This window comes from Macaca thibetana, chromosome 2, assembly GCF_024542745.1.
Source record: "Macaca thibetana thibetana isolate TM-01 chromosome 2, ASM2454274v1, whole genome shotgun sequence".
Lineage (NCBI taxonomy): Eukaryota > Metazoa > Chordata > Mammalia > Primates > Cercopithecidae > Macaca > Macaca thibetana.
This window is the reverse complement of record NC_065579.1, coordinates 147,078,874-147,106,488: the sequence shown is the minus strand read 5'-3', so window position 1 is coordinate 147,106,488 and position 27,615 is coordinate 147,078,874. Positions and strand designations below refer to the sequence as shown.

General features: G+C 51.1%; 1 protein-coding gene across 4 annotated transcripts in view; it reads right to left on the bottom strand.

Moving 5' to 3' along the window:
• Window positions 1-5,378: 5,378 nt before the first annotated feature.
• The window catches only part of MGLL (monoglyceride lipase), a 136,578-nt gene continuing 114,341 nt past the window's right edge, over window positions 5,379-27,615 (bottom strand). For 3 of the 4 annotated variants that reach the window (XM_050781753.1, XM_050781754.1, XM_050781756.1), the window contains 3 exons: window positions 26,683-26,772; window positions 11,193-11,408; window positions 5,379-8,674 (listed from right to left, as the gene is read on the bottom strand). In XM_050781753.1, coding sequence (XP_050637710.1) covers window positions 8,549-8,674; window positions 11,193-11,408; window positions 26,683-26,772 — 432 coding nt within the window. In that variant the 3' untranslated portion in view covers window positions 5,379-8,548. Of the gene's footprint in view, window positions 8,675-10,826; window positions 11,409-26,682; window positions 26,773-27,615 lie in introns of those variants that run through there. The other variant, XM_050781752.1, reaches the window with a different exon arrangement.

The window sequence follows — 27,615 nt, the reverse complement described above, 5'->3', positions numbered from 1 at the left end:
GCCAATGCTGATATTACAGGCGTGAGCCACGGCGTCCCCATTCCTCACTTTAGCCTCAGGCAGAGAAGCCAGCGCGATGGGGAGACACTTGTGTAGGAAGGTGTCCAATGCGGTATTGCAAATCAACAGGAAACATTGCCAGCAGCCGCAGCGAGCAGCAAGTGGGGAAGGAAGTGAGAGAGCATGGACGTGCAGAGCTTCCTGTAGCCATGAGGGTGGTCAGTGCAGCCTCTGCATCCACAAGGAAAAGGTGGAGGACATTCAGGCACTAAGGGGTGCTCCCCAGGCTTATATGAGAAACCTGTGGCACAGACAGCCACACAGGAGTAGCGAACTACAACCATGGAATTTGAAATTTAGTGTCTAATACTTGGTTCTAAAATTGGGTTGATTTAAATTCAGAAGTGTGCCCTACTCTGACAAATGTTAAAATAGACTAACAGAAGACACATTTTGACACAGAGGCCCTGGGTTTGAGACTCCTCCATTATCCCTAAACCAGAGGAAGAGTTACTGTGTGAGAGCTGGGGATATTTGATCTGATTTCTGTTTAGTTTCTGTAATGTAGCTTGGCTACCTTTAAAATTAAAAAAATAAAAATAAAAACCATGTTTATCTCTTACTTTAATTCATTCCTACTCCCAGGTGAAAAAAAATTATTGTTGAATGAAAAATATTTCCATCATGTGTTATTGGAAAAATTATATGTGTGCTCTCTCAACTCAAGATACCCCAAATTTTTAACAGATAGAAAAATAGACTCGGCGTGGGGGTTCACGCCTGTAATCCCAGCACTTTGGGAGGCTGAGGCAGGAGGATGGTCTGAGCCCAGGAGTTTGAGACCAGCCTGGGCAGCACAGTGAGAGTCTGTCTTTCCAAAGAATAAAAAATTAGCTGGGCATGGTGGCACGAGCCTGTAGTCCCAGCTACTCTAGAGGCTCGAGCCCAGGAGGTTGGGGCTGCGGTGAACTGTGATTGCACCACTGCACTCCAGCCTGGGCAACAGAGTGAGATGCTGTCTTAAAAAAAAAAAGAAAGAAAAAGAAAAATCAATTGAACAATGACAAAATGAGCAATGATGGAAAGGAAATAAACTCCATTTTGCACAGGAAAGGTAGTGTAGGGATGGCTTACTGACCCACCAGAAGAGGAGGAGGAGTGAAGGTGGAGCTGGGCAGCCCTCTACCTAAAGCCCCAACCCTGACAGGCTGCCCTCTCCCACAGCAACTGCTGCTGTGGGGTTCCACTCCCTGCTGTGGCTGTTCGTGGACGCTGTGTCATCCCCTGCTGACCCCTTTAGTGACACCATCCTCGGTTAGGTGCAACCATGGCCCCGAATGAACATGCCCTTCACCCCTGTGCTCCAGCCATCCTGAGAGTCTCTCAGTTTCGGGGCCACCCTGAGCTCTCTGCACCTCAAAAACTCCCCCCCCCCGACCCCTCTGCTGTGCCCCCAACCCTGGCCCGCTCCTGCTCACCTTTAGCTTCTGGAGGGCTGTGCTGGCAGCCACTGGGTGCCCATCACTGTTAGGCTCTGGGGTGAGAGTCTGTGTTGCCCGGGTCCTCGTTCTGTGAGGGCGGCCCACCTTGTTCTGCCCTGGTCACTGTTCCTCCCAGCACTGGACACCGTGCCTGGCGCATCACAGACGCCCAGTAAGGAGCTTGTGATGAGCCTGAGTGTTCATGGAGGAGGCTGGAAAAGCCAACAAGTGCAAACATTGTTGACTCTAGGTTTGATACAGTGAAGTTCCGGGCAGAATTTGGTTGGCCGTAAATAGAGCATGAGGGCCTGGAGAAAAGGGGCTGTCCTTCAGGTCTGTGCATCTTTGGGGGACCTTCTGCACAGAGGCCAGGTGCCACCCACCCAGGGCCTAAGTGGTTTGCAGGGCCCACTGCAAAACAGCACGTAGGGCCCTTGCTCAAAGAGCATTAATAATTTCCAGAGAGCAATAGTAGAGCATTCACCCAAACGCACGGACCTTCTAGTGTGGGGCCTGGGTCACTGCATGGGTGGCCAGGCTGCAAGGCCAACTTGCATCCACACCCAGTTTCCAGCTCAGTGCCTGGCCCAGATAAAGCCTTCCTGCCTCCTTCCTCCCTCCTTCCTCCCTCCTTCCTCCCTCCTTCCATCCCTCTCTCCCTCCCTCGGCCACTCATTCATTCCTTCATCACTCCATCACTCATCCATTCTCTCACTCACTCATTTCCTCGTTTATTCATCCCCCTCACTCATGGACTCATCCATTCTCTCATTCATTCAACCCCTCACTCATTCCATCATTCATTCTCTCTCACTCATTCTTTATCATTCTCTTCCTCATTTCCTGTCATTCATTCCCTCATTACACATTCCCACGCTCACTCATTCCCTCATTCATTCATCCCCTCATTCCCTCATTCATTCATCTCCTCATTCCCTCATTCATCTCACTCATTCTTTCATTTATTCACCCCCTCACTCATTCACTCATTCATTATTCACTCACTCATTCATTCCCTCATTTATTCATCCCCTCACTCACTCATTCTCTCATTTCCTCACTCATCCATTCTCTCACTCATTCACCCATTCATTCACTAACTCATTTCCTCACCCATCCATTCCCTCATCACACATTCCCTCACTCACTCATTCCCTCATTTATTCATCCCTCACTCATTCACCCATTTATTCTCTCATTTCTTCACTTGCTTATTCATTACCTCACTCATCCATTCTCTCATTCATCACTCATTTCCTCACCCATTCATTCCTCAATTCATCCCCCTCATTCACTTTCATTCACTCATTTCCTCACTCACTCATCCCTCATTCATTTACTCATCACTCATTCAATTTCTCACTCACTCATTCCCTCACTCTTATTCCTTCATTCATTCATCCTGTTCACTCATGCTCTCACTCACTCATTCATTCCCTCACTCATCCATTCTCACTCATTCCTTCATCACTCATTCCTTCATTCATTAATTCCCTCCATCCCTCATTCATTCATTTTCTCACTCCATTCCTCATTCATTCCCTCACTCATCCATTCTCATTCCCTCACCACTCATTCCTTCATTCATTCATCCCCTCACTCATTCACTTACTCATTCTTCTCTCACTCGCTCATTCCTTCAATCACTCATTCAATCCCTCACTCATTCATTCACTCACTTCCTCATTCATTCCCTTGCTCATTCACTCCTTCACTCATTCCCTCATTCGTTCACTTATCACTCACTCATTCCCTCATTCATTCATTCACTCATTCTGTCATTTCCTCATCCCCTCACTCATTTGCTCATCCATTCATTCACTCACTCATTCCTTTATTCATCCCCTCATTCATTCATTCATTCATTATCTCATTTCCTTACTCATCCATTCTCACTCACTCATTCACTCATTCTTGCATTCTCTCACTCATTTCCTCACCCATCCATTTCCTCATCACACATTCCCTCGCTCACTCATTCCTTCATTTATTCATCCACTCACTCATTCACTCATTTATTCTCTCATTTCTTCACTTGGTCATTCATTCCCTCACTCATTCATTCTCTCACTCAGTCATCACTCATTTCCTCACCCACTCATTCCCTCAATTCATCCCCTCATTCGCTTTCATTCATTCACTCATTTCCTCACTCACTCATCCCTCATTCATTCACTCATTACTCATTCCCTTACTCATCCATTCTCTCATTCCCTCATTCACTTATTCATTTTCTCACTCACTCATTCCCTCACTCTTGTTCATTCATTCATCCCCTCATTCACTCATGATCTCACTCACTCATTCATGCCCTCACTCATTCATTCTCACTCACTCCATCATCACTCATTCCTTCATTCATCCCCACCCATTCACTCATTCTCACTCATTCTTTCATTAATTCCTTCCTTCATTCATTTATTTTCTCACTCACTCCTTTCCTCATTCATTCATTCCCTCAGTCATCCATGCTCTCATCCCCTCACCACTCATTCCTTCATTCATTCATCCCCTCATTCACTTACTCATTCTTCTCTCACTCACTCATTTCCTCATTCATTCCCTCATTTCCTCATTCATTCCCTTGCTCATTCATTCACTGTCTCACTCATTCACTCACTCATTCATTCCCTTGCTCATTCATTCACTCACTCATTTCCTCACTCATTCAATCCCTCATGCATTCATTTTCTCATTCATTCACTCACTTGCACAGTCCCTCACTCACTCATGTCAGTGCATTTTTTACATTTTTCTCCCTCTGCGGGAACCTAGGCTCAGTCAGTACCTGAGCCTTCACCTGCCCTGCATGGGATGGGGGCTTGGCTCCTCCTGAGGGAGAGGACAAAGAGAACACATCATTCTGTCACTCACTCATTTATTCACTTACTCACCCACTCCTTCCCTCCCTACCCTATCAGGCAGGTCTTTCCAGGGACCCTCTGGGAAGCAGGCAGAGGTGTAGTGCAGGGATATGCCCTTTTGCAGTTCACATGGGAGGGGACAGAGTGCTACCAAGAAGACAAGCAGAAGATCTGTCATGTCAGATGTCAACAAATGTGCTGGAGGAGGAGAAGGTAGGGCAGTGCCTGGGGGAGGGCCTCACTGAGAAGATGGCCTGCAAGGAGGCTGGCATGATGAGGACCGAGTGGACATGGAGGATTGGGAGAGGGGAGGCAAGGAGGCTAAAGGCCCAGCGCCCGTAGGCTTCAGCAAGAACCATGGCCTTTATTTAGGTGAGATGGTGGCCACCGGAGGATGTTGAGCAGAGAAGGGCCACAGTCTGACTCATACTTTAACAGCCCTCTCGCCTCCATGTGGAAACAGACTGGGTGCAGGCGAGAAAGTGGGGCCTGCCAATGAGGCCGCTGCTGCCGTCCCTCAGACGCTGGTGACAGCTGTGCAGCTGGAAGGAAGCTACAAGATCTTGGTCACACTTAGGGAGAGTGGCTGGGCCAGGTGTGGGTGTGGAACGGAGAGGGGCGTGGAGGATGCCCAGCAGCAGGAGGCCGGGTTCCCTATGCTGAGGAGGGAGGGCTGAGTTCGGACAGAGCCCAGCTTGTGTGGGGATAGGTTTGGCATCTACATGGGGCCCTGGAGAAAGCACAATCCACCTGAAGCTGGCGCGGGGAGGGTGGCCTGGGCTCCGTCCGCCCCAGCGGTGGGGCAGGGTCTGCAAGTGGATGTGTGTGTTTAGAAACCTGCTTCAAGCGTGGATGGGAGAAGATAAATTCCACACGCGCTGACCCAGGCTGGGAAGCACTGCTGGAGTTGGTATCAGGTGACAGGAGTGGCTTGGGCAGGGATTAGCCTGTCTGAAAAAGGGCCTGCTGTGCTCTCGGCAAGGAAGATTGCCATCCAGGGTCAGAGGCTGCTGTGACGGACAGACAGACGCCATTCCGAAAACATCGGATTTATTAGGATTAGCTGTAGTGTACACTGATTCCTTTAGCTCTAAACGGATACATATGTGCCCCGCAGACAGTATACACACAGGGATGTGACTGAGCCACAGTGACATAGCAAACCCAACAGCTGGCTTGTGAAGCCGTCGTGATCCCAACAAGGTCTATGTTAGCAATTGGTGAGAGAAGAGAGTGAGATAGGACCCAGGTGGGCCTGGGGGTGGAGTCCGAGCAGAGCCTGTGGGTTTTCAGAGGACCCACCAGTGCTCCCTCGGTGAGCCCAGCACCACCTGGAAGCGGGGGAAGCTGGGTCGCTGCTGGAAGGGAGGGAGGCTGACTCTCTACTCCTCGCCTCTGCAAGGAACTGAGGCCTGTAGGGTTGCGGCTGTCACCGGCTACAGGCGGCATCTTTCTGTAAAATATTTTTCAGGCATGAAACCCATTTCTGTATGAACTGGGCCGTGTTGACGGTGGTGCTTGGGCCTTGTGTGCCAGACCTCTCTGGGTCCTCTCCCTGACCTTGGCCTTCCTCTCACCTTCTCGAGGCCAAGCTATGTGAGACCTGGCATCCCTTCCAAACCTCAGTTCCTCCACGGCCCTGCGCCAGTGCGACTCCAGAGCTCAGAATGTCAGCACAGAGCCGTCAATATCGAGAAGGAACTCAACGCAAGACTTCACAGCTTTCCAAGGACGGGGACCAGCTCTGGAGTGGCCATGCGTGAGATGTCAGGCTCGCTCATGCACAGGGTCCTGTGCTGGCTCCTGACCCAGCAGGGGGACACGGTGGGCAGATGTACCAGCCCTTCTGGATGACATGAAACAGTCCCAATTTCAGGAAAGTTTTTCTTTTAAATATTGGTGATTCTTTAACCAGGAATGCAAATGCTACTGAAGTGCTGTGTGTGTCTCTGTGAGAGCCTTCATATAAATAAATTCATGCATCTAAAGAGTCCCTGGTCAGGCCGCATGCCGATACTTAATTTGGGGAATGGCGATGCCATCACATGCGTCTGGGGGAGGTGGCAGGGAGGCGTAGGGACTTTGTGTGACCTGCTTTGTCACAGCTCCTGGGAGAATTACAGATCTGAGCCCAGGGCGTCTCTTGGCTTTTGGAAAGGGTTCCTGCTTTTCCTGAGCTCCCATGGCTGCCCTGCTGCCGGTGCTGACCGAGCAGGCGGGGCTGGCTTTCTCTCTCAGTGCATATTTTACATTTTTCTCCTTCAAAGAGAAGCCAGGGAGACAAGCTGGAGCTACAGAAGGCGCTCTGTGGGGACGTGGGCCGGGTCAGCACCAGAGCCCCCACCTGCCCCTTGTGGCGTGAGGGCTTGGCTCCTCCCCCAGGGCACAGAGTGATCTTCAGCAGGGTGACCCGTTCCTGGCTCTGTCACGGTGTGATCAGGGCTGCTGGAGGGAGGGTGGAGGGGCACACGCTCCAGGAACCAAGGTTAGCCTCCAGAACAGGGCCTAGGAGAGCAGTGGCAGTTCCCGCTGCTGGAGGAAGAAGGGCGGGAGCCCCCAATGCCTAGACTTCATGTTGGGGGTCCTGGTGGGAAGTGGCCCCCTCCTCTGTGGCCCCAGAACCCCTAGATTGCACCTTCTGCAGGGCTTCAACGGTGGCAACGCCCTGACTAGGGTCACGTTTGCACTAAGGAGCCTCCTGAGGTAACAGCAAGTCCCATTTAGAAGGTGAAAGTATTCCCCAGGCGGGTAGTGACCCCCACTTATTGCTGGGACCAAGTGAGGCCAAGGGCAGGGCTGGGGTGGTGTTGGCACCTGAGATGGGCAGGCTAGGGCCAGGGCCTCGACTCCGAAAGATTGGCTGATGCCAGCCTTGGCCTTGGGTGAGGCCTGTCCTGGCCTGTCCTGCTGTGGCCTGGGGCAGGGCTGGGAGTGCCTCCAGTCCCTGCTCTGGGTCACTGAGTGCTCCATGTAGACCTGGGCAGGAAGGCCTGACCTGCCACTGTGCGGGGCCTCTCTTCTCCTGCCACCAGAGGTAGCTGTGCTGCTAGCACTGACACTCCCAGGGTAGCTCTGGGCCATAGGCAGGCCCTGGCCCAGGCCCAGGGATCACAGCCCCATAGGCTGCCACTGCTCCATGGTCCCCGGGGGACAGGGGGTGGCACAGGAAGGGCACTGGGCCTTGCCCATAGGAAAGGCCCAGCCAAGTCCCCTCTTGGGGGCTGCTGGCTTAGCTCCTGGAGCACAGGGCCCTCTGGCCCCACCACTGCTGGCCTAACCTGTCCAGTTCTGTACAGTAGCATCAAGCTCTGATTCCTTCAAACTCCCCTTGCTCCCTCCCACCTACCCACCAAAATAGTCTCTGCTTTAAAATATATATTATATATTAGACATTTCATCTTCAATACGATTCTCTAACAGCATCAGGTAAAATTAGTGACTCCAGAGGAAAGGCAGCCTTTGTGACTACAGACAGCACTCAGGGGCCAACCTGCGCCTCTCCCTGGCAGGAGGGGAAGGGCAGAGGACAGAGAAGAGGCTCAGTTTCCTGCTCAGTTATATTTCTGGGCTAAGCCTCACCCCCCTCCCCTCTGCAAAGCCTGGCCTCAGGGTAACAAGGAGCCCACAAAGTCATGAGTGGCTGCTTATTTTGAGGAAGGGCTGGGCATTTTCTGAGCCTCAGAGGGGCACGTGAGTCTGCCCCGGGGAGCTGGCCCCTATGGAGACAGCAGCCACCTCATCACACAGCCAGAGGAAGGCCACCAAGTGGAGGCCGGTCAGAGAGGGCGCTGGGGCGCGAGTGAGGGTGGGCAGGAGGGAGGTGCCTCCAGTTATTGCAGTCTGGTGTCCTGGGAACACCAGGAATTCCTGGAACCCCTGTGGGAGCTGGGAGAGGCGGGCAGAGGCTTGGCTTTGTTTTCAGTGGACATTTTAGCACATTCTCTGTGGAAAATTACCTGGGACCTTTCTCTTTTTTTTGCATAAAGTGTCTACCCATTAAGATAGATCCAGTGTCTGATAGTGTAATGTATAACAAAAATGTCTTTTTGTTATTTTTTAGTAAATTGTGCTAGAGATTTCTCCAATTTCTGATTTTTTTTTTTTTTTTTTTTTTTTTTTTTTGCAAGCCACATCTGAGAAGCCATCTCTGCCCTTCCCCTGCCTGCGTCCCCCAGACCATGAGCCGGGCACCGGCCAGTGCATTCAGGGTGGGGACGCAGTTCCTGCCGTGGCTGTCCTTTGAGAGACCCACATGTTTATTTCATGGAAGACGGAGTTGGTGACTTCAGGAAGCTCTTTGTGGAGAACGTGGTAGGCACCTTCATAAATCTGCAATGAGGAGACACATGGAATCAGAGCTGCACCATCAGAGGCAGGTGTGGGGAGTGGAGACCGCACGCAGTGGGCAGGGTTAGGAGCATTCTCCAGACCCTCTCCTTATGCCCGAGGACCTGGCCCTGACCTCCCATTATTAGGAGGCCAACACCTTTCTATCAGATGATGGTTCCAATGCGTTACAATGTCCCAACATGTTCCCGAACTTCCTCTCTCAAATGCAAACGTTCCCTTACTCCACATCTCTCCCCATTCCTGGGCCCGTTTCTGTGCCTGAGTCAGGCAACCTTCTCAAAAGAGGGGGTTCCACTCCTGGCCTCACATCCTGACCGCCACGGGGTCCTCAGCTCATCCCAAGCTGACTTCCACCCCTGCCAACCCACAGTGGCTATCCTGGCGAGGTCTCCAGGGACCTCTATTGCCGTGGCAGGGGACACTGTGCTGGTCATTCATAAGCTGCTCACTCTCACCTTCTAGAAACACTTTCTTCTTGTGGTTCCATGGCTTTAACTTCTGATTTTCTTTCGACCTCGCCAGCAACTCCTTCTCAATTCAGGCTTATCCCACCCACTGGCCTCTGCAGGCAGCTGGACTACGGGCTTGGCTGTGCCCTCCTTCACTCTCCCTGGTCACCTCGTCCAGTCCAGTGGTTTTAAAATCTATCCTGGGCTGATGACTCTGGAATTTACATCTCCAGCCAGACCTCCCTTCTGCCTCTAGACGGCTGACCTGCCATCTCCATCTGAATTCCTGGCAGGGACCTCCAGACTTCAGTGCGATGCTAATGGGCATCTCCAGGTGGACTCCAGCCATTGCTCACATCAGTCTCTCTGCCTGGCGTTTCTCGTCTCATTACATCCTCCTCATTACTGCAAGCCTGAACCCAGGGTTCATCCTTCATGACAGTGATCTCACTCTCTGCCGTCCTACCTGGCTTCCCCTGCCTTGGTTGTCACTGTCCCCTACCTCCTTCTTACCCCAGCTCCTGTCTCCCCAAGGCCACTGGGGGATGCTTTTAACATGAAAATCAGAGCATGTTACTTCTTGGCTCGAAATGTTCAGGTGGCTTCTCATCTAACCCAGAGATGAAGTCTAGATTTCCCAGGTGGTGGGGCTCCCCTGCCCCCCTACCAGCCTCCCTGCCTGGTGCATCCTCACTGGCTGCTCTTCTTGTGGCTGCGTGCCTATGCCAGCCTCAGGTCCTCAATCTCTCTCTTGCCTCAGTCTGGAAGGTTCTTCCACTGGCTCTTCTCACCAGCAGACTACAGGCCTGGCCGTCCCATCTAAAGTGCTGCTTTCCCCCCTGTCCCCCTCTATCCCTACACTACACTCTGCTGAGTTTCCTTAGGGGCACTGAGTTCTCTCCATCATCATCCTTTTCATTTATTTGTTGATTGCTTCAGGATTCAGGTTCCGGGGGGGCAGAGCAGAGCCTTTGCCTGTCTTGTTCTCTGGGCCTGACAGAAACTTAGGGCCCCATAAATACTTGAATTAAAGAAGGGATGAATGGCTAGCTGGGTAAATGAATGACTAATCTTAGTGGACTCCTTTTGCAGGGATTTGCAAGGGTTCACATTGGTGTAAGGGAGGTCTGAGTGATGCTCTCACAGATGAATGCAGTGTTCCACTGTGGCTTTTAAAAAATCTATTTTGCTGGGTGTGGTGGCTCATGTCTGTAATTCCAGCACTTTGGGAGGCTGAGGCGGGAGAATCACCTGAGGTCAGGAGTGAGACCAACCTGGTCAACATGGTGAAACCCCATCTCTACTAAAAATACAAAAATTAGCCTGGCATGATGGCAGGTGCCTGTAATCTCAGCTACCCAGGGCGCTGAGGCAGCAGAACCACTTGAACCTGGGAGGCAGAGGTTGCAGTGAGCCGAGATGGCGCCACTGCACTCCAGCCTGGGCAACAGAGGGATACTCTGTCTAAAAACAAAAACAAAAACAAACAAACAAAAAAACCCAAAAAAGATATATAGTCTTTATGTCTAATATTGCAACCCGCAGGGCCTGTCCTCAGGGTCCCTGTCTGCAGGGATAGCTCTGACAGTTCCCTTCACAGAGCAGGCTCTGCCAAGTCCTGCCAGCACCTGTGTGCTCTGAGCCCTCTGGTGGCCATGGCTCGCGGGCTACTGCAGCCACCGCTGGTGCAGAGGGAGGCTTGGGCATTACACGTGTCCTTGGAGCTTGGACATGCCTCTCTCTCGGGATATTTATTTGCTCAGTGTCCAGTTGCAGATTCTTTTCTTGCCTACAACATCTTTTGATTGTTCTTTTTTCCTTTGAGGCTCATTCATGCAAAACAATTAGCAAATGACTCGTGTGTTCTCTTGAAATTCATAGGCTCCTGGGATTCCTTTTATTTATTTATCTCTCGGTCAAGCAGGCTGTTCCCTATCCTGAGATCTGGGAGGTGGTCCTCGGGGGTCTTGGCAGATGTGCCCCAAGGGGTGCTGCCTCACCACCCTCCCTCCACCTTTGGGGGAAATGGGCAAGTGGCAGCCACTCACCTTGAGAGTCTTGTCCTGGCTCTTGGCTGACTCCATGAGCAGGTAGGCCCCTTTGCTGTCACACAGGCGATCGGCAGAGCCCTGGAGCAGCAGGAAGGGCACCGTCAGCTTGGGGAGGGCGCGCTCCACCCGTGAGACGGCATTCAGCAGCTGGATGCCAAAGCACACCTTCAGCCCTGCCCGGCAGATCAAGGGGTCTGAGTTATAAATGTCGACCTGGAGAAAGAAGGAGAGGGCTCCATCAGCATGGGCAGGGCTCACTTCCTTAAGCCAGACCTATTTCCTGGTAGATTTCCTTCTGCTCTGGCCTGAAGGGTTGATTCCATTCAGGTCAGCTGGGCTTGGGTGTGGCTCTGAGGGCCAGCTGTGTTCACCCACAGACTTCATCTGCACCACTGGCCGTGCGTCTCCTTTCAGGCTTGAGGGTTTCACATACACACGGGTGCCTGTAGAAAATGTCAAGTATTGGCCGGGTGTGGTGGCTCACACCTGTAATCCCAGCACTTTGGGAAACTGAGGCGAGCAGATCACCTGATGTCAGGAGTTCCAGAGTAGCCTGACCAACATGGCAAAACCATGTCTCTACGGGGTTTTTTTTTTGTATTTTTGTAAAAATACAAAAATTAGCTGGGCATGGTGGCGGGCTCCTGTTATCCCAGCTACTTGGGAGGCTGAGGTGGGAGAATCCCTTGAACCTGGAAGGCGGACTTTGCAGTGAGCTGAGATGGTGCCACTGCACTCCAGCCTGGGTGACAGAGCAAGACTCGGTCAAGAAAAGAAAATAAAATTTCAAGTATTAATTTGTATTTTTAAAAATATAAGCGACAACATATTGTTCACATCAATTATTTTATTAAAAAGTAGCTCTGCAGCTGTTTTAGCATTTGATTTTTGTTCTCTGTCTCCACTGATGTGGTGTCCACCTGGTGGAGTGGATGAGGGGCAAACAGTAAACTGCAGGAACAGTTTACTGGGGTCTGTGCTGGAAGGCGAGGGCCCGTGCTAGGAGCCCCCGGAGGGGCTTCAGCCAGGCACTGATGACGGGCTTTGGAGTGAGGGACACCCAAGGGCAGGTCTGGCTGTGGTGGGCTCAGTCTCTGTGAACCTTAAGGCTACACAGGATGGTCAGAGGCTCTGACAGGGAGGCCTGGGCCCTGGCTGTGCCCAAGGCCATCTCTGCCCCTCTACAGGACGTGAGTCCTCCCTCCTCAACCACCAGCCTGTGGATCTTGCCTTTCAAGGGGCTGCTCTCTCCCCTGTCCTTGCTCTCCTTGGCCTGTCTGGGTTTCTGGCTTCAGTCTTCCCGCCTCGGCAGGGACAGCTCAGGCTCTACTGCCCTGATCTCTAGCATCTGCCCCACAGGATCAGGGGATAAGTTTCTAGGTCTCTCTCAGGCCCATAGGGGGCAGGAGTGAGCCCCGATGCTTTTTTTTTTTTTTCTCTTTTGAGAAGGAGTCTCGCTCTGTCACCCAGGCTGGAGTGCAATGCTACAATCTCAGCTCACTGCAACCTCCGCCTCCAGGGTTCAAGTGATTCTGCTACCTCAGCCTTCGAGGTAGTTGGGATTATAGGCGGTGGTCACCACACCCGGCAAATTTTTGTATTTTTAGTAGAGACAGGGTTTTGCCATGTTGGCCAGGCTGGTCTCAAACTCCTGACCTCAGGTGATCCACCCGCCTCAGCCTCCCAAAGTGCTGGGATTATAGGCATGAGCCACTGAGCCCGGTCCCATGATGCTTCTTCACTCACGTTCATCATCCTTGCCAGTGGGTTCTTGGTGGGTTGGGGAGGGTCCACGTGGTGAGGACTGGGTGAGGGTCAGAGGGCATGTGGGGACAAGGAAGGAACACGCTGCCAGCTGCTCCCCGGGCAACCAGGGTGCCCACTGTGTCAGGACTCAGCATTTCCAAGAACTGGGCTACACCCATTCCATTACCACCCCTACAAGGCCTTGGCCAGAATTCCGGACCACACCAAGTGGGAGAGGCTGTCCTGCAGTCACCCCTGCCATCCCTGGATTCCTTCCCATGCTGGGGACTGAGCATCAAAAACCAGACCATTTGTGTAAAGCCACACGAGACAGATTAGCCACTTCCTGCAGCTGAGCTGGCATGAGTCCTGCTGGGCCAGGCCATCTGCTTGGAGCCTGAGAGGACACGGGACTGGCAGGGCAGTTCATGGGGGCCCATGGCCAGGCCCAACCACAGGGGTTGCTTCCCCAGGGTCAGCCAGGAGCCATGAGGGAAGGAGGGCTGTAGGGCCTGCAAAAGAGCCCGGGGCTTGGGGTCAGTGGAGTCCCCAACAGCAGCGCCATCTACCAGCTTGTGCTGGGCTGTGACATGCAGGGTCTCACTGAGTAATAAAAGTAATAATAGCTACATCTGAGCTCTGTCTGTCTGCCCAGCACTAAGTGTTTTTGCCTGCAGTAACTCACTGGGCCTCCATAACTCCCCTGTATAAGGAATTGCTCTCATTCTCTCCATTACACAGAGGAGGAAACTAAGGCACAGAGAGGCTTGTCAACCTGCCTGCTGTTAGTTGCCCCAATTCTTGTTCTCCCCTACAGAACCTTGATGTTTCTTTGGGTATACAACTGCTCAGAATAAAGACTATATTTCCCAGTCTCCCTTGCAGCTAGCAATGTGACTTGTGGTCACATGACCAAGTTCTGGCCAATAGAAAGTAGGCAGGCAGGGGCTGTGTGCACACTCTGGGTCTAGGTCTTATTTTCTCCTTGCCCCATAGAAAGAGTCAGGGCCATGTGGACAAGGTTCGCCCCTGGAAGCCAGAGCAACAAGATGGGTGTCCTGATGCCGAGAAGTCACACCGTCTCTTGGTTAAGCTGCTGTTGTTGGGGGTATGGGTTCCAGCAGGCTGGCCATGCCCTGGGCTGGGCCACCACCCCATCCCATGCTGTCTCCAGGGCTTCTGTGGGATCTGTGGGGTGGGGGCCACACCCTCGACCCTGCTGCCAGCAGTCTTACAACCGCCTTCTTCCTGCAGCAGGCCTGCTGCTTTACCCTGCTGACCCCGAGCGTCCTGGGCACAGCAGGCCCTTGGGGACTCTGCTTCTGAGTTTAATTGCACTGATGGCCAAGCGGCTTCCTGCTCTTGGCTTCATTTTCCATGTCTTGATCACGTAGGCCCTGTTTACACAATGGCCTATTCTGGGCCTGGGGCCCAGCCACCAGATGTGTCAGGGAAAGGGTAGGCCCCTCATGTGAACCACAGCCCGGACTGGGGGTGAGGGGCAGAGGGAAACTGGGACCAGGAGGCAGGGGAGGGCTGTACCACATGGGGAGATTGAGGCACAGAGGGGCCAAACCCTCCCCTCAAGTGGCAGTTCTGGCCCAATCACAATGGCCTTGATTTTTTGACAGCTTAAGATCTCAATCCACCAAAAGTCCTAGGAATGTGTCTTGTGGCTCCCAGGAAGGAGATAGCCAGGCCCCTTCCTCCCAAACCAGGCCCAAGCCCAGAACATGAGCCCATTCATTCAATATGGACCAAAGAGTCAGTCCCCAAAGATTCCACACTGCATGATTCCACTGATGTAATGTTCTTCATGTGACAAAACTAGAGAAACAGAGACCAGACTCACAGCTCAAAGGGCCGAGGAGGGTGTGGGGCGAGTGGGGAGTGGATGCGGCTGCAAAATGGCAACATGAGGGGTCCTTGTGGGGATGGAGCCATCTGTGACTTGACTGTGTCAAGGTCAGTATCCTGGTTGTGATACTGTCCTGTCATTTTGCAAAATGTCACTGCTGGGGGAAACTGGGTAATGGATGCATGGAATCACTCTGTATTATTTCTTACAGCTGCTTGTGAGTTACAGTGATCTTAAATGAAAAGTTTAACTAAAAACTAATAGCAAAGGCCCATGTTTAGCTCACCATGGCTCCCACCAGCTGAGACCAGGGTCTGCTGGGGACATGGCAGCTGGAAGCAGGAGCCCAAGCTGGGGACCCAGGTCCAAGTGACCACTCCACCGTGGCTCTAGAGAACTGATTTCCTGGGGAGCCCCCACTGGCTGAGAGCTGAAGTCTTTTTTCCCCCGGGGTGGGGTTGGAGTATGGTAAGGCTCTACTCCTTCCTGGGCCTCAGTTTCCCCATCAGGGGACCCCAAAGGCTCCTCTTGGGTGTTAAGTTTCACAAGCTGGCCTCCTGTTGAGCTTGACAGCCAGGAATACACCAGCTGGGGCTTCTGAATTTCCAGCACCGTCTCACTGTGGGAAGAAACTTTGCACTAAAGTGCAGTAAATACAGCTGCAATCCTCAGCTGGGAGTTTTCTTACACTTATGGTTGAGCAAAATCGAGACACAACCCCTGCAGTCAAATCTCTTGACCCTTTTTTTTTAAAACCTTTCCATGATGAAATGCAATATCGCAGTTTAATTAGAATACTATGAAAAATAACTCATGCGTGGAGCCCTTGACTCTTTACTAGGTGCTGTAGTAAGTGCTTCACTCGTACTTGCTCATTTAATCTTCACAGGAACCCTGTGATGTAGGAACTATTATTATTACCTTTTTACATATGAGGAGACAAGCTCAGAGAGGTTAGGTGACTCACCCAAGGTTACACAGCAAGTAAGAGGCAGAGCCAAGGTAAGAAACTAGGCACTCTGCCACTGCCATCAGCATTCTTAGCCACTTACCATGCTCTGCTGCCTGTCTCGAGAGGAGAAGGTGAAGGTCAGTGCTGGGGTATAGACAGCCAGGAGCTGTGCAGGTGGCAGGGATACTAGTGCTCTCAGAAAAGGCAAGAATGGTCCCTGATGAGGACCATAAGCAGATGGGCCTGAGAGATGGTGAAGTGATCTGGTGGGGCCCAGGGGTTACCGCCCTTCACAGCCAGCCAGAGGGGATAGGGGAGCCCTTCTGGGCACAGACAGGCATGTGTCCCCCTGGATGAACCCCTAATCACAGAGAAAGACAACCCAGCAGGCTTCATCCCTGTAGATCTGTCCACAGCTGGCTCTTCCTGCCTCTCCTTCCCTGCAATCTCCTCCCTTTTCCTATGGAAGCCTCACCCTTCCATCTGGGCTTTAGAGCCCATCCCAGAATTCCCACCTTCTTCCTCCGTTGTTTAGATCTCTCTTAATCCATCCCTTTCCAATACAGGGAACTCAGATAGCCTTCTCTGGCATAATAGAGAAAGAGTGCACGACAACTCTACCTGAGTGATCTCTGTGAAATTTAGAAACCTGCAGGAACCCTAACAGGAACTGGCAGGTCTTTGTAGAGACGATGCCTCATTTCCCACCTTTGTCTTGAATGACCGGAGACATAATTTGTGGTGGAAAGAGCTGGATGAGAGAGAATTCTCTTGTGATGGCTTCTGTCTCCCATCACAAACGGCTTTTCAGCCCCTTGCTCTTAGCTTAATTAACACTGTCTACTCCACTTTCAGGCCTCAGCTCAGCCTTCCCAGACCCCCACAGACTCTGCTGCCCCAAAGCCCTTCTCCCATGCCGCACTTGGCCTGGTCTGCAATCAGCGCATCTCTTCCCACATGTCTGCCCCACTTGAGGTCAGGGCTCTGTCCTGCCCTCTCCATGTCCTGCACAGTGGCTGGCACAGGGAAAGCCCTTGGTAAACTCTGGTGCAATGGATGAAGAGGCAAACCATTCCCTAATCCAGCCCAAGAAGTAGCACCTTTGGGTACTGAGAGACCTCACTCATGGCAGCTGAGAACTGCTGGCCGCCTCCTGGCCAAGCGAGTGTCCACAATGGGAATGAGACTTGGGACCCTCGAAAGCAGAGGCCCTTGTCATTTCATTCAGTGAACGACTTTTCTGCGTGCACACATGGAAAACCCCGACAGCACGCTTTTGGAGCTGCTTGGCATTGCTTTCCTTCAGTGCATCGTGCTGAACCTCAGGCCCATGGAATATCCTAAACGCAAATAAGAATGTACTGTAGGCTGGGCATGGTGGTGCATGCCCATAATCCCAGCACTTTGGGAGGCCAAGGTGGGCAGATCACCTGAGCCCAGGAATTCAAAACCAGCCTGGGCAACATGGTAAAACCCTGTCTCTACAAAAAATACAAAAATTAGCCTGGTGTAGTGGTGCACACCCGTAGTCCCAGCTACTGGGGAGGCTAAGGTGGGAGGATTGCTCGGGCCCAAAATGTGGAGGCTTCAGTGAGCTGAGATCATGCCACTGCACTCCAGCCTGGGCAAGACAGTGAGAGTCTGCCTCAAAAAAAAGACAAGAAACAACAACAACACAAAAAAACAGCAACAACGAAAAAAAACAATGTCAATGTCCTGTGGAAGTTGGCCTGAATTTGGAACATGCTGAAGGCTGGAAACAGCTGTGCTTGGCGTGGCTCTGGTGTGCTTCCTCTCCCACACATCCCCTCCCAAGCCTGTAGCACCCTGGTCACTGCTGTCAACTCCCAGAGGGCTCACGGCATTGGGTCCCTGCCAAGCAGAGGTGGGTCCCTGTCATGCAGAGGTAGGTCCCATTTCAGACTCACAGATCTGTACCTGTCCCCCTCTGTGAAGAACCCTGTAGTACTTCCCACAGGGGCTGCAGGGCAAAGTCCTAACTTCTTGGTATGGCCTGCGACACCGCCATCCCTGCCCTCCCTTAACACTCCCCACTACCCTTGACCCCAGGGCACTTGCACAGCATGTCCCCTCAGCCTTCAGACCCCTTCCTTGGCTGCCGGTGGAGTTTCTCCCTCCCTATCAACCCTCGGCTCAGCTGCCCTTCCTCCAGGCAACCTTCCCTGGTCCCATGTGTGTCATCCCTGGACCCCTTTCCTCATGTGCTTGTCACCTGCACTACAGACTGGCCCCGACACCTCCATTTCCACCATCCCCTTCCATGCCTTTTCTCTTATCTGCCAGCAACCCTGTTCCCTCTCTTCAAGGCCCAGGTTAAGCGTTTCCTCCTGTGGACAGGTGCCCAGACACCCTTGCTGACATCCGCGCTTCTCTCCCCGGGCTCCCGTATCTTTGCCAACACCTCCTTCAGTGGGCCTCTCTCAGAGCTGTGATAGCAACAGCTCTCACTTGCTAGGGTCCACACTGTGCTAGGTGGCTGTGCAGTCATCTGGAGGGATCTGAGGAAGGGCAAGACTGAGTGTGGCTTCCAAGGTCACACTGAAGAGATGGAGCAGGGTCCAGACTCAGGTCCTTTTGGAAGGCTGTGCTCTTCCCACTGAGCCCACCGCCCCTTTCCCCTCTGCGCCACCGCAGCTGATGGGCCTGGCCGGCAGGGACAACAGGGCAGCCTATGGGGTGTCGCAGCCTCCAGCTCTAGCCTGGCCGGAGTGGGAGCCCTGAGAAAGTTTGCTGGTGTGGTGAGCTGCCTGCAGGGTGCCAGAGGGGAGATAGGCCCTGCCTGACTCAGCAGAAAGCCCCTCCGGCTTGATAGACCCAAGCAAGCCCTGCCTACCAGGAGGCCTGAGTCCCCACAATGACCTTACCCTGCCTTGGGCCAGCCCTAGCTGGCAGCCAGCCTCGGTGGCTGAAATTCCTGAACCAGACCAGGGCCATTTGGAAAGAAGATGTTGCTGCACATTCTCCTCTCCTGGAAGCTGCAGTGCCATTTTGGACAGAAAGAGGATAATCAAGGATCAGCCTACATTTCTGAGTTGCCACTTAATCAAGGGTGTGCAAATTAATGAGCATTCTTTCCTCCAAATTACTTTTTACTATGAAGGTTTGAACTTCTGGACATCCTGGCATTTGTTTGTTTGTTTGTTTTTGAGACTCCCTCTTGTCACCCGCTGGAGTGCAGTGGTGCAATCTCGGCTCACTGCAACCTCTGCCTCCCAGGTTCAAATGATTCTCCTGCCTCAGCCTCCTGAGTAGCTGGGATTACAGACACACGCCACCATGCCCCACTAATTTTTATATTTTTAGTAGAGATGGGGTTTCACCATGTTGGCCAGGCTGGTCTCGAACTCCTGACCTCAGGTGATCCACCCACCTCGGCCTCCCAAAGTGCTGGGATTACAGGCATGAGCCACCGCACCCGGTCCTAGCATCTGCTTTTAAGAGCAGTGAGCTAGGAATGGCTCTGGAGGTCGCAGCCCTGGCAAATGGGGAAAGCTGTTTGCATAGCCCAGCGCCACCACTGTCTGCTCCCCCAGGATTCCTTCTGCAGGGCTCCAGAGTCTTCACAACCAGAAGTGACGCAAAAAGTCAACCTCTCTTTGTCCTTTGGAGTGGAGGGCCCTGGAATGTGGTTCTGAACACAGAAGTGCTCCTGGATGACCACCAAGGGAAAGGAAAAAGCAGCCACCACATTCTCCACCTTCTCACAGGCTCAGGATTTGAGGAATAATAAGAGAAACAAGAAAGAATTCCCGGGTCTTGCAGGATCACGTTCATAAGTACTGATCACAGAACAGCAAAATCATGCAATCTCGAGTCTTAAAATCAAACGGTGACAACTGTGGAAATTGGAGCATGGACTAGATCGAGGACAACAAGGAGGAATGACTGTTACTTTTCCTAAATGTAAAAATGGCGTGGGGTCCTGTGTGAAAGCCTCTGTTTTGAGTCCTTCCTCTTGGGCAACCCAGGCTGAAGTATTCAGGCGCATTCAGGATCATGGTGTCTGCAGTTTACTTTCACATGGTTCAGCCAAAACACGGTATCCACTTCATGACATTGGATTTGGCAATGACTTCTTGGACATGACACCAAAAGCACAGGCAACAAAAGAAAAACAGATAAACTGGACTACGTCAGAAAGAAAAAAACCCTTATGCCTCAGAGGACATTATCGGCAGAGGGAAAAGGCAGCCCACAGAATAGGAGAAAATATTTGCAAATTATATTTGCATGTGGGGTTAATATCCAGATCAGGGGTTAATATCCAGAACATATACAGAACTCCTGCAACTTAACAACAAATAACAAACAACGCAATTAGGAAATGAGCAAAGCAAACAATGGGCCAGACAATCCTAAGCAAAAAGAACAAAGCTGGAGGAATCATGCTACCCAACTTCAAACTATATTCCAAGACTACAGTAACCAAAACAGCATGGCACTGTTACAAAAACAGACACATAACCAATGGAACAGAGTGGAGATCTCAGAAATAAGACTGCATATCTACAACCATCTGATGGTTAACAAACCTGATGAAAACAAGCAATGGGGGAAGGACTCCCTAATTAATAAATGGTGCTGGGAAAACTGGCTAGCCATATGCAGAAAATAGAAACTGGACCCCTTCCTTTCACCATATACAAAAATTAACTCAAGATGGATTAAAGACTTAAATGTAAAACTCAAAACTATAAAATCCCTGGAAGAAAATCTAGGCAATACCATTCAGGACATAGGCACGGGCAAAGATTTAATGATGAAAATGTCAAAATCAACTGCAACAAAAACAAAAATTGACAAATGGTATCTAATGAAACTAAAGAGCTTCTGCACAGCAAAAGAAACTATCATCAGAGTGAACAGACAACCTACAGAATGGGAGAAAATTTTTGTAATCTATCCACCTGACAAAGGTCTAATATGCAGAATCTACAAGGAATTTAAACAAATTTGCAAGAAAAAAACAACCCCACCAATAGTGGGCAAAGAATATGAATAGACACTTTTCAGAAGAAGAAATTTATGTGGCCAAAAACATATGAAAAAAAGCTCAACATCACCAATCATCAGAGAAATGCAAATCAAAATCACAATGAGATACCATCTCATGCCAGTCAGAATGGTGATTATTAAAAAGTCAAGAAACAACAGATGCTGGTGAGGCTGTGGAGAAATAGGAACACTTTTACATTGTTGGTGGGAATGTAAATTAGTTCAACCACTGTGGAAGACAACAGAAACACCATTTGACCCAGCAATCCCTTTGGGTATTACTGGGTATACACCCAAAGGAATATAAATCATTCTATTATAAAGATACATGCACACATATGTGTATTGTAGCACTATTCACAATAGCAAAGACATGGAATCAACCCAAATGCCATTCAATGATAGACTGGATAAAGAAAATGTGGTACATATATATCATGGAATACTATGCAGCCATAAAAAGGAACAAGATCATGTCCTTTGCAGGGACATGGATGGAGCTGGAAGCCATTATCTTCAGCAAACTAATGCAGGAACTGAAAACCAAACACCACATGTTCTCACTTATAAGTGGGAGCTGAACAATGAGAACATATGGACACAGGGAGGGGAAAAATACACACCAGGGCCTGTCAGGGGGAGGGGCACGGGGGGAGGGAGAGCATCAGGATAAATAGCTAATGCATGTGGGGCTTAATACCTAGGTGATGGGTTGCTGGGTGCAGTAAACCACCATGGCATGTGTTTACCTGTGTAACAAACCTGCACATCCTGCATGTGTATCCTGGAACTTAAAATTAAATTAAATTAAAAAGAAAGAAAAACAATAGACAAGAAATAGGAAAAAGAAAAGAAATGGGCAAAGGATCTGAAACAAACATTTCTCTAAAGAAGACATACAAGGTCCCAGCACAGTGGCTCACGCCTGTAATCCCAGCACTTTGGGAGGCCGAGGTGGGCGAATCACCTGAGGTCAGGAGTTCAAGACCAGCCTGACCAACATGGAGAAACCCCGTCTCTACTAAAAATACAAAATTAGCCTAGCGTGGTGGCACACGCCTGTAATCCCAGCTACTCAGGAGGCGGAGGCAGGAGAATTGCTTGAACCTGGGAGGTGGAGGTTGCAGTGAGCCAAGATTGCACCACTGCACTCCAGCCTGGGTGATGAGAGAGAAACTCCGTTTCAAAAAAAAAAAAAAAAAAAGAAGAAGAAGAAGATATACAAAAGGCCAAAAATCACCTGAAAAGACACTCAGCATCACTAACCATTAGGGAAATAGAAATCAAAGCCACACTGAGATGCCACTCCATACCCATTAGGATGGCTACTATCAAAAAACACAACCTAACAGATGTGGACAAGGATGTAGGGAGCCCTTGAGCACTATTGGTGAGAATGTGAAATGGCACAGCCACTGTGGAAAACGGCAGCGTGGTTCCTCCAAAATTACCAGCGGAATATGGCCCAGCAATCCCACTTCTGGGCACATGCATACCCAAAAGAATGGAAGCAGGGTCTGGAGTCGATATCTGCACCGCCACGGGCACAGCAGTGTTATTCACCTCTCAGCCAAGAAGTGTCTTTGGGAGAGCTTTGCTTAGGCTATGTTCCCGCGGGAGCCCAACTGAGCCCACATCTTCTTTCTTTCCTCCACTGCCAAGGCCCTACAATGTGCATGTCCCATGTACCCACAAAGGTACTTGAGAAAGAAGCTCAGATGGGCCTGCTGGACACAGAGAACTCCTCAGTGTGTCCTGTATCTTGCTGGCAGCTGGGGCTTCCCTGACAGTCTCTGCAGTCCCTGGTTTTCTGCTGCCATTAAAGCATCCAACTTCCAGGACCTGCCTCTCGTGAGCTCAGAGCCGTTTCTCCCAGCCTTGGTGGCTGGCAGGAGTGGGGCTGGGAGCAGGTCCGGAGCTGGAACATCTACAGAGGGTGGTGCAGGGCGCAAAAGCAACGTAGCGCAATTCACACGCTCCCCCGCCACCACCCCACATGGAGCCATATGCCCAAGAGACTTTCTAGTCCTGTTGTTTTTTTAGAGCATTGGGAAATTTTTAGCTGCAAATACTGGTAATAAGATTGTCTCAAATAGACAAGTATGCTGTGGGGAATGTAAGTAATGAACGATGGAGAGCCACAAAATAAAATCTGCTAGCCAAACCGAGTTTGCTAGAAGGTTCTTAGCTTGTTCTCGGAGGGAACTCCCATGGGAGGCTGTGTCCTGGGGACAGGGTGGGAGGCTGAGGCCCATCTTTAGCTGTGGTTACGTTTAAGTCAAAGGCCTCAGCACGGCCGAGCTTTCTGAGACCCGGCAGGAGCCTTCTGAGGGCCTCTGGGCAGCATGGGTGCAAGACAGGCAGGCAACAGGGGGACCTGGAGCCGACTCCCCGACATTGGGCACATCCAAAACACCAGGCAGGGGAGACAAGAAAGGAAGCTGAGTGACCACTCCTTACAGCACCTGGGTGCTCAGAACTCAGCATGTGGCCTGTCTGAGGGAATATAAACTGGCAGATGCACAGGGAGGGCCTCCAGGGTATTTATAAAGAACAGAGACTGGGCTCTAGAAGACAAGTGGCCTCAAGAGACAAGCAGCTGAGGTTCCTAGCACAAGGTGTGCTCAGAATCATGGCCTCTTTGCCTCCTGCCTCCACCCCTTCCACAGCCTGGGAGAGGAAGCAGTGCATTCCCGAGTATATGGATGGCTGAGGGCATGGGCAGATGCTGAGCAACCTCTCCTCCTCACCTCCTCCCACAGCGTCCTTGGCCATAGAACTCTTTAGAATCACATTCAAGGCTTCTCAGAGTAGGAGGGGATTCATCACATTCTGATAAAGCCTTTTTTGGGGGGAATGATTACCATGTCAGTATTCTGATGTTCTGATCGGGGTCCCTAAATGCATTGACAAACATAGTAAATGTCTGTGTAGCAACTTCTTTGTTCCTTGGGTTTGAGTGCCAAGGGCACTTGGCCCGGAGTGTGTTCTTGGGCAAGTGACTTGCCTTCTCTGGGCCCACACTTCTACAACTACAAATACTGGTAACAAGACTGACTTCCTGGGGTCATGGTGAGACCAGAAGGGCTCTAGTGTCTGGTAAAGAAGAATGATGCCATCATTGTGCATTGGGTAGTGTTGAGACAATAAAAAGTCTTCTCATGCCTTTTTTCCCGAAGGCTTCACACATGCAGGGAGAATGTGGCTCTATAGGGTGGCAGCTGCGGGGCAAGGCAAGTGAGGAGAGCCTGCTAGCAGTGCTGGGTGGGTTGTGAGAACGCTTGTCACAGCAAACACCAAACATTCTGCTTTTGACATTCTGGCAACAGAGCCAACCTGATTCCCTTCAGAGAGAATTCCAGATCTTCCCTGGGACCTGTGCACCCTCCAGTCCCAGGCCCCTGCACCCTCGATTGCCGGCCAGTGGCCCATCCCCGTAGTCCTGCTCACTCAGCTTGTTAGGCAAACATTTCTTTGCGGTTTGAGGCTTTTATAGCTGCAGGGTTCCATGGGAAATGTCTTAGCTAAAGATGTGCTTCAAGACACCCTGATGTTAGATGCCTTTCCCAACACATTTTCCCCTCGGCGTTGCTATTTTTAAAGCTCAGCAGAACTTTCAGAGGGAGATGCAGAGCTGCAGCAGGCGAGGGAGGGAAAGGCGTGCTCTTGATTTTTTCCGACTGCAGTCCAGCTTTGGGGCTGACCGGCCACCTCCCTTCCTCATGTCTTCTCAGCAGGGACATTTATTAGTGTTTCTAAATAAGTGATGACCTGGCCAGCCAGAAACCTGAGGCAGGAGGGCTCAGACAGGGGGCTGTGGGTGGGGCAGGAACAGAGGAGGGGAGCCCCACCAGGCGCTTCTGTCCTGAGTAAGGCTGAGGAATATCTCATTATTGCAAAAAGGAGAGAAAAGATCTGAAATTGGATGATTTTGAACAGAGAGGGTTTGGAATCTCTTTTTAGTACCTCTTTTTTTCTTCCTCTTTGCCCATGTATTTTCAGGTGTTCAGATAAACAACTTGGATTTGCACCTGGGTGCTTTGTCTCAAAGGGAGGCCCCTCCCTCCCTGATCCATCTTTCTCAAACCTACTGTTGTCCTGGCACCGCTGCCACAAAGATCACTGGTTTTACCAGAGACCACGCCTTCAAGCAGGAGTCCCCACCCCACACTCAGTTTCCCTGACAAAGTGGGTCCCATACACAGAGCAATGGCCATGAGATGCGTGGACCAGCAATCAATTGTAAAACAGGAAACAGAGCTTAATTATCATAATTACTAGCTTGAGGGAGGCACCAAAGCATGGACTTTTGAATAAAATGGGCTAAAATCCCACCTCTGCCCCTGACTAGTTGTGCCATCTTGAACAGGTTATTTCACCTCTCCAAGCCTCAGTTTCTTCATCTGTGAAATGGGGTTAATGTCTATCTCATTCATGTCAGGATTAAATCAAACAGTGTATATTTGGCTTTGGTCTTTCTAGGTCCTAAAGTTGTGCTCTTTCACCGTATGAATCTGCTTTTTGGAATTAAAGATTTTTCCTTTACTCAGATATTCTTTCAGAAAGACCAGGGGCCACACATTGGCCCCTGATGGGCCCAACCTGGCCCCAAGATGTGGGTTTGGGAAGCACTCTGGGCTTTAGAAACCAAATTATATTAGAATTTTAAATTAATGTGGATGGGTTGAACAGATCGGATGCCCTCTGGCTCCGCACAGGCCTCATGGCTCGCTAGTCTCTCACCAGTCTGATTTTTAAGCAGTTGGCCCTCAGAGGCCTGGGAGTTTCAACCCCTGATCTAGAAAGTCTCTTTCCTGCACACCACGGGCTATTCCTCTTGAGTTGCCCACTCTCTAAGTGACTCAGAGGGCCAGGGGGCCACATTTTATAATGAAGCTAGAGTCCAACGGCCCACAGAAGTTTGGGAACATCCCCAGAATGCCAGAGCACTGCACTCCACTTCCCAGGGCCCTTTAGGGAGCCAGTGATTCAATGATTTCAAACTCCTAAAGCAAGAGGGCAACTAAGGCAGAAGAGTGGCAAACTTATTTGCTTATTCATGAAGATTATTCTGGTGTCTTCTGGATGCTTCCTACCCACTAGCTGCAAGCCCACAGGAACCCTCTCCCATACCTAGACAGAGCACAGCTGGAGACCACACCTACCCAAGTTCCCAGGCTAGCCTCACCACTGGCTGACCCCAGGCAAGTCCTCCCACGTTATGGGGCTCAGTTCGCTCATCTGCAATATGGGTCTGTCCTTCCTTTGCTACCACTATTCTGAATTACTCCCAGGGATCCCCTTCCTCTACTCTCAGTGGGTGGGGATAATACTACCCTCCTTTCCTGGACAAATAATCTAGGCCTGGACAATCAGTCAGTAAGAATCAGCCCTGAGACTTTTGCTGGAAAGAGGTGCTGTTTTTCCACTGGGGTTGCTCAGATAAACCTGCTGGTGGCCCTCTTGGCCTTCAATGGGGGAAAGCCTGTCTGGGAATGAAGCCAAACCAGGGGAGATGAGAGCTGGGGAGAGACCGATGGAGAATAAGACTTTTGACGCCCTGGATTCAGCCATGTCTGAAGCCTTCAGTTCCATTCACCACAAAATCCCTGCTTTTGCTTAAATCACTTTGACTTGGGTTTCTGTCTCTTGCAACCAAGAGAGTTGACTGGTACACACTCAACTTCCATTGTCGGCTCCTTTCATGTTTAGAACACAGCTCAGGCATCATAGCCAACCCACCCTTTTCACCCAAACCTGAAGCCAACCATGTCTCACGCACCACTGTGTGCTCGTCACTTTGCACGGGGCCTCGGTGAAAGGGCAGTAGAGAATGCCAAGGCTGGAGCCAAAACTCTGATTCCCTATGGGGGCAGCCACCCAAGCTACCCCTGGGGTTTCGGAAAGCCTCTCACCTCTGTCTTATTCCGAGAGAGCACGCTGGAGTCGATGGGCCCGAGGGACAAGTTTGGCAGCACAAGGTTGAGCACTTTTGCAGCAAGGACCTAGCGGGGGAGGGAAAACAAGAGCTGTGAGTACAAGTGGCATCCACGCCCGGCTCTTCCGCAGTGACAGTTTACAGTACATTAAAAAGAGTGACGCCCAAACTGAACATCAGCCAGGTTCATCTCCCAAGCCTGCATCCTCAAGCCTGCATGCCCAAGGACTCTCCCTTCTGACTCAGCCTCTATTCAGCCTGGCTCTGCTCCACCTGGGAGAGCTGGCCAGGCAGCCACCACGCCCAAGGCGGGAAGTCGCGTCTGAGTTTTGCCTGCTCTATACCTCCCCATGATTGCTCATGGGTTGTAATTTTGCATCACTGGCAACAGCTGTCCCGGCTGAGCTCTGGTACCCAGGCCATTTCTCTGGGGTACTGAAAATACACGGCAGGCGCAGAATCACCCAGATCAGCTGAGCACGAAGCAGGACAGCGCGTGAGGGCCCACAGGAACCACACAGAGGATCTGTGCATCCATTTCTCTCGGGCGGAAGTAGAAATAGCACCATCCCGATGAGAAGGCTGTGTGGCAGAGGGAAGGAGAGCTGGGTTTGATTCCTAGCTCTGCTGACTCGTGAACATGGGCTGGAATCTCCACATCGCTGAGCCTCCATTTCCTCAGCTGCCAGTGGGACCTTGACCCTCCCCCAGAGGACCACGGGGAAGGTGAATAACACCCTGTGTGCAGAAGCCCAGGGAACACAGCAGGAGCTTAATACATGCTCACTGAACTTGAGCCTGATTCAGGCCCAAACCTTCCCATCCCCTCCCCCTTTTCTCCTTCTGGATCTCTTGTTTTCCCAGGAAAACAGAGAACCCAGATCTCACACTTCTGCCTTCAGAGAGGGAC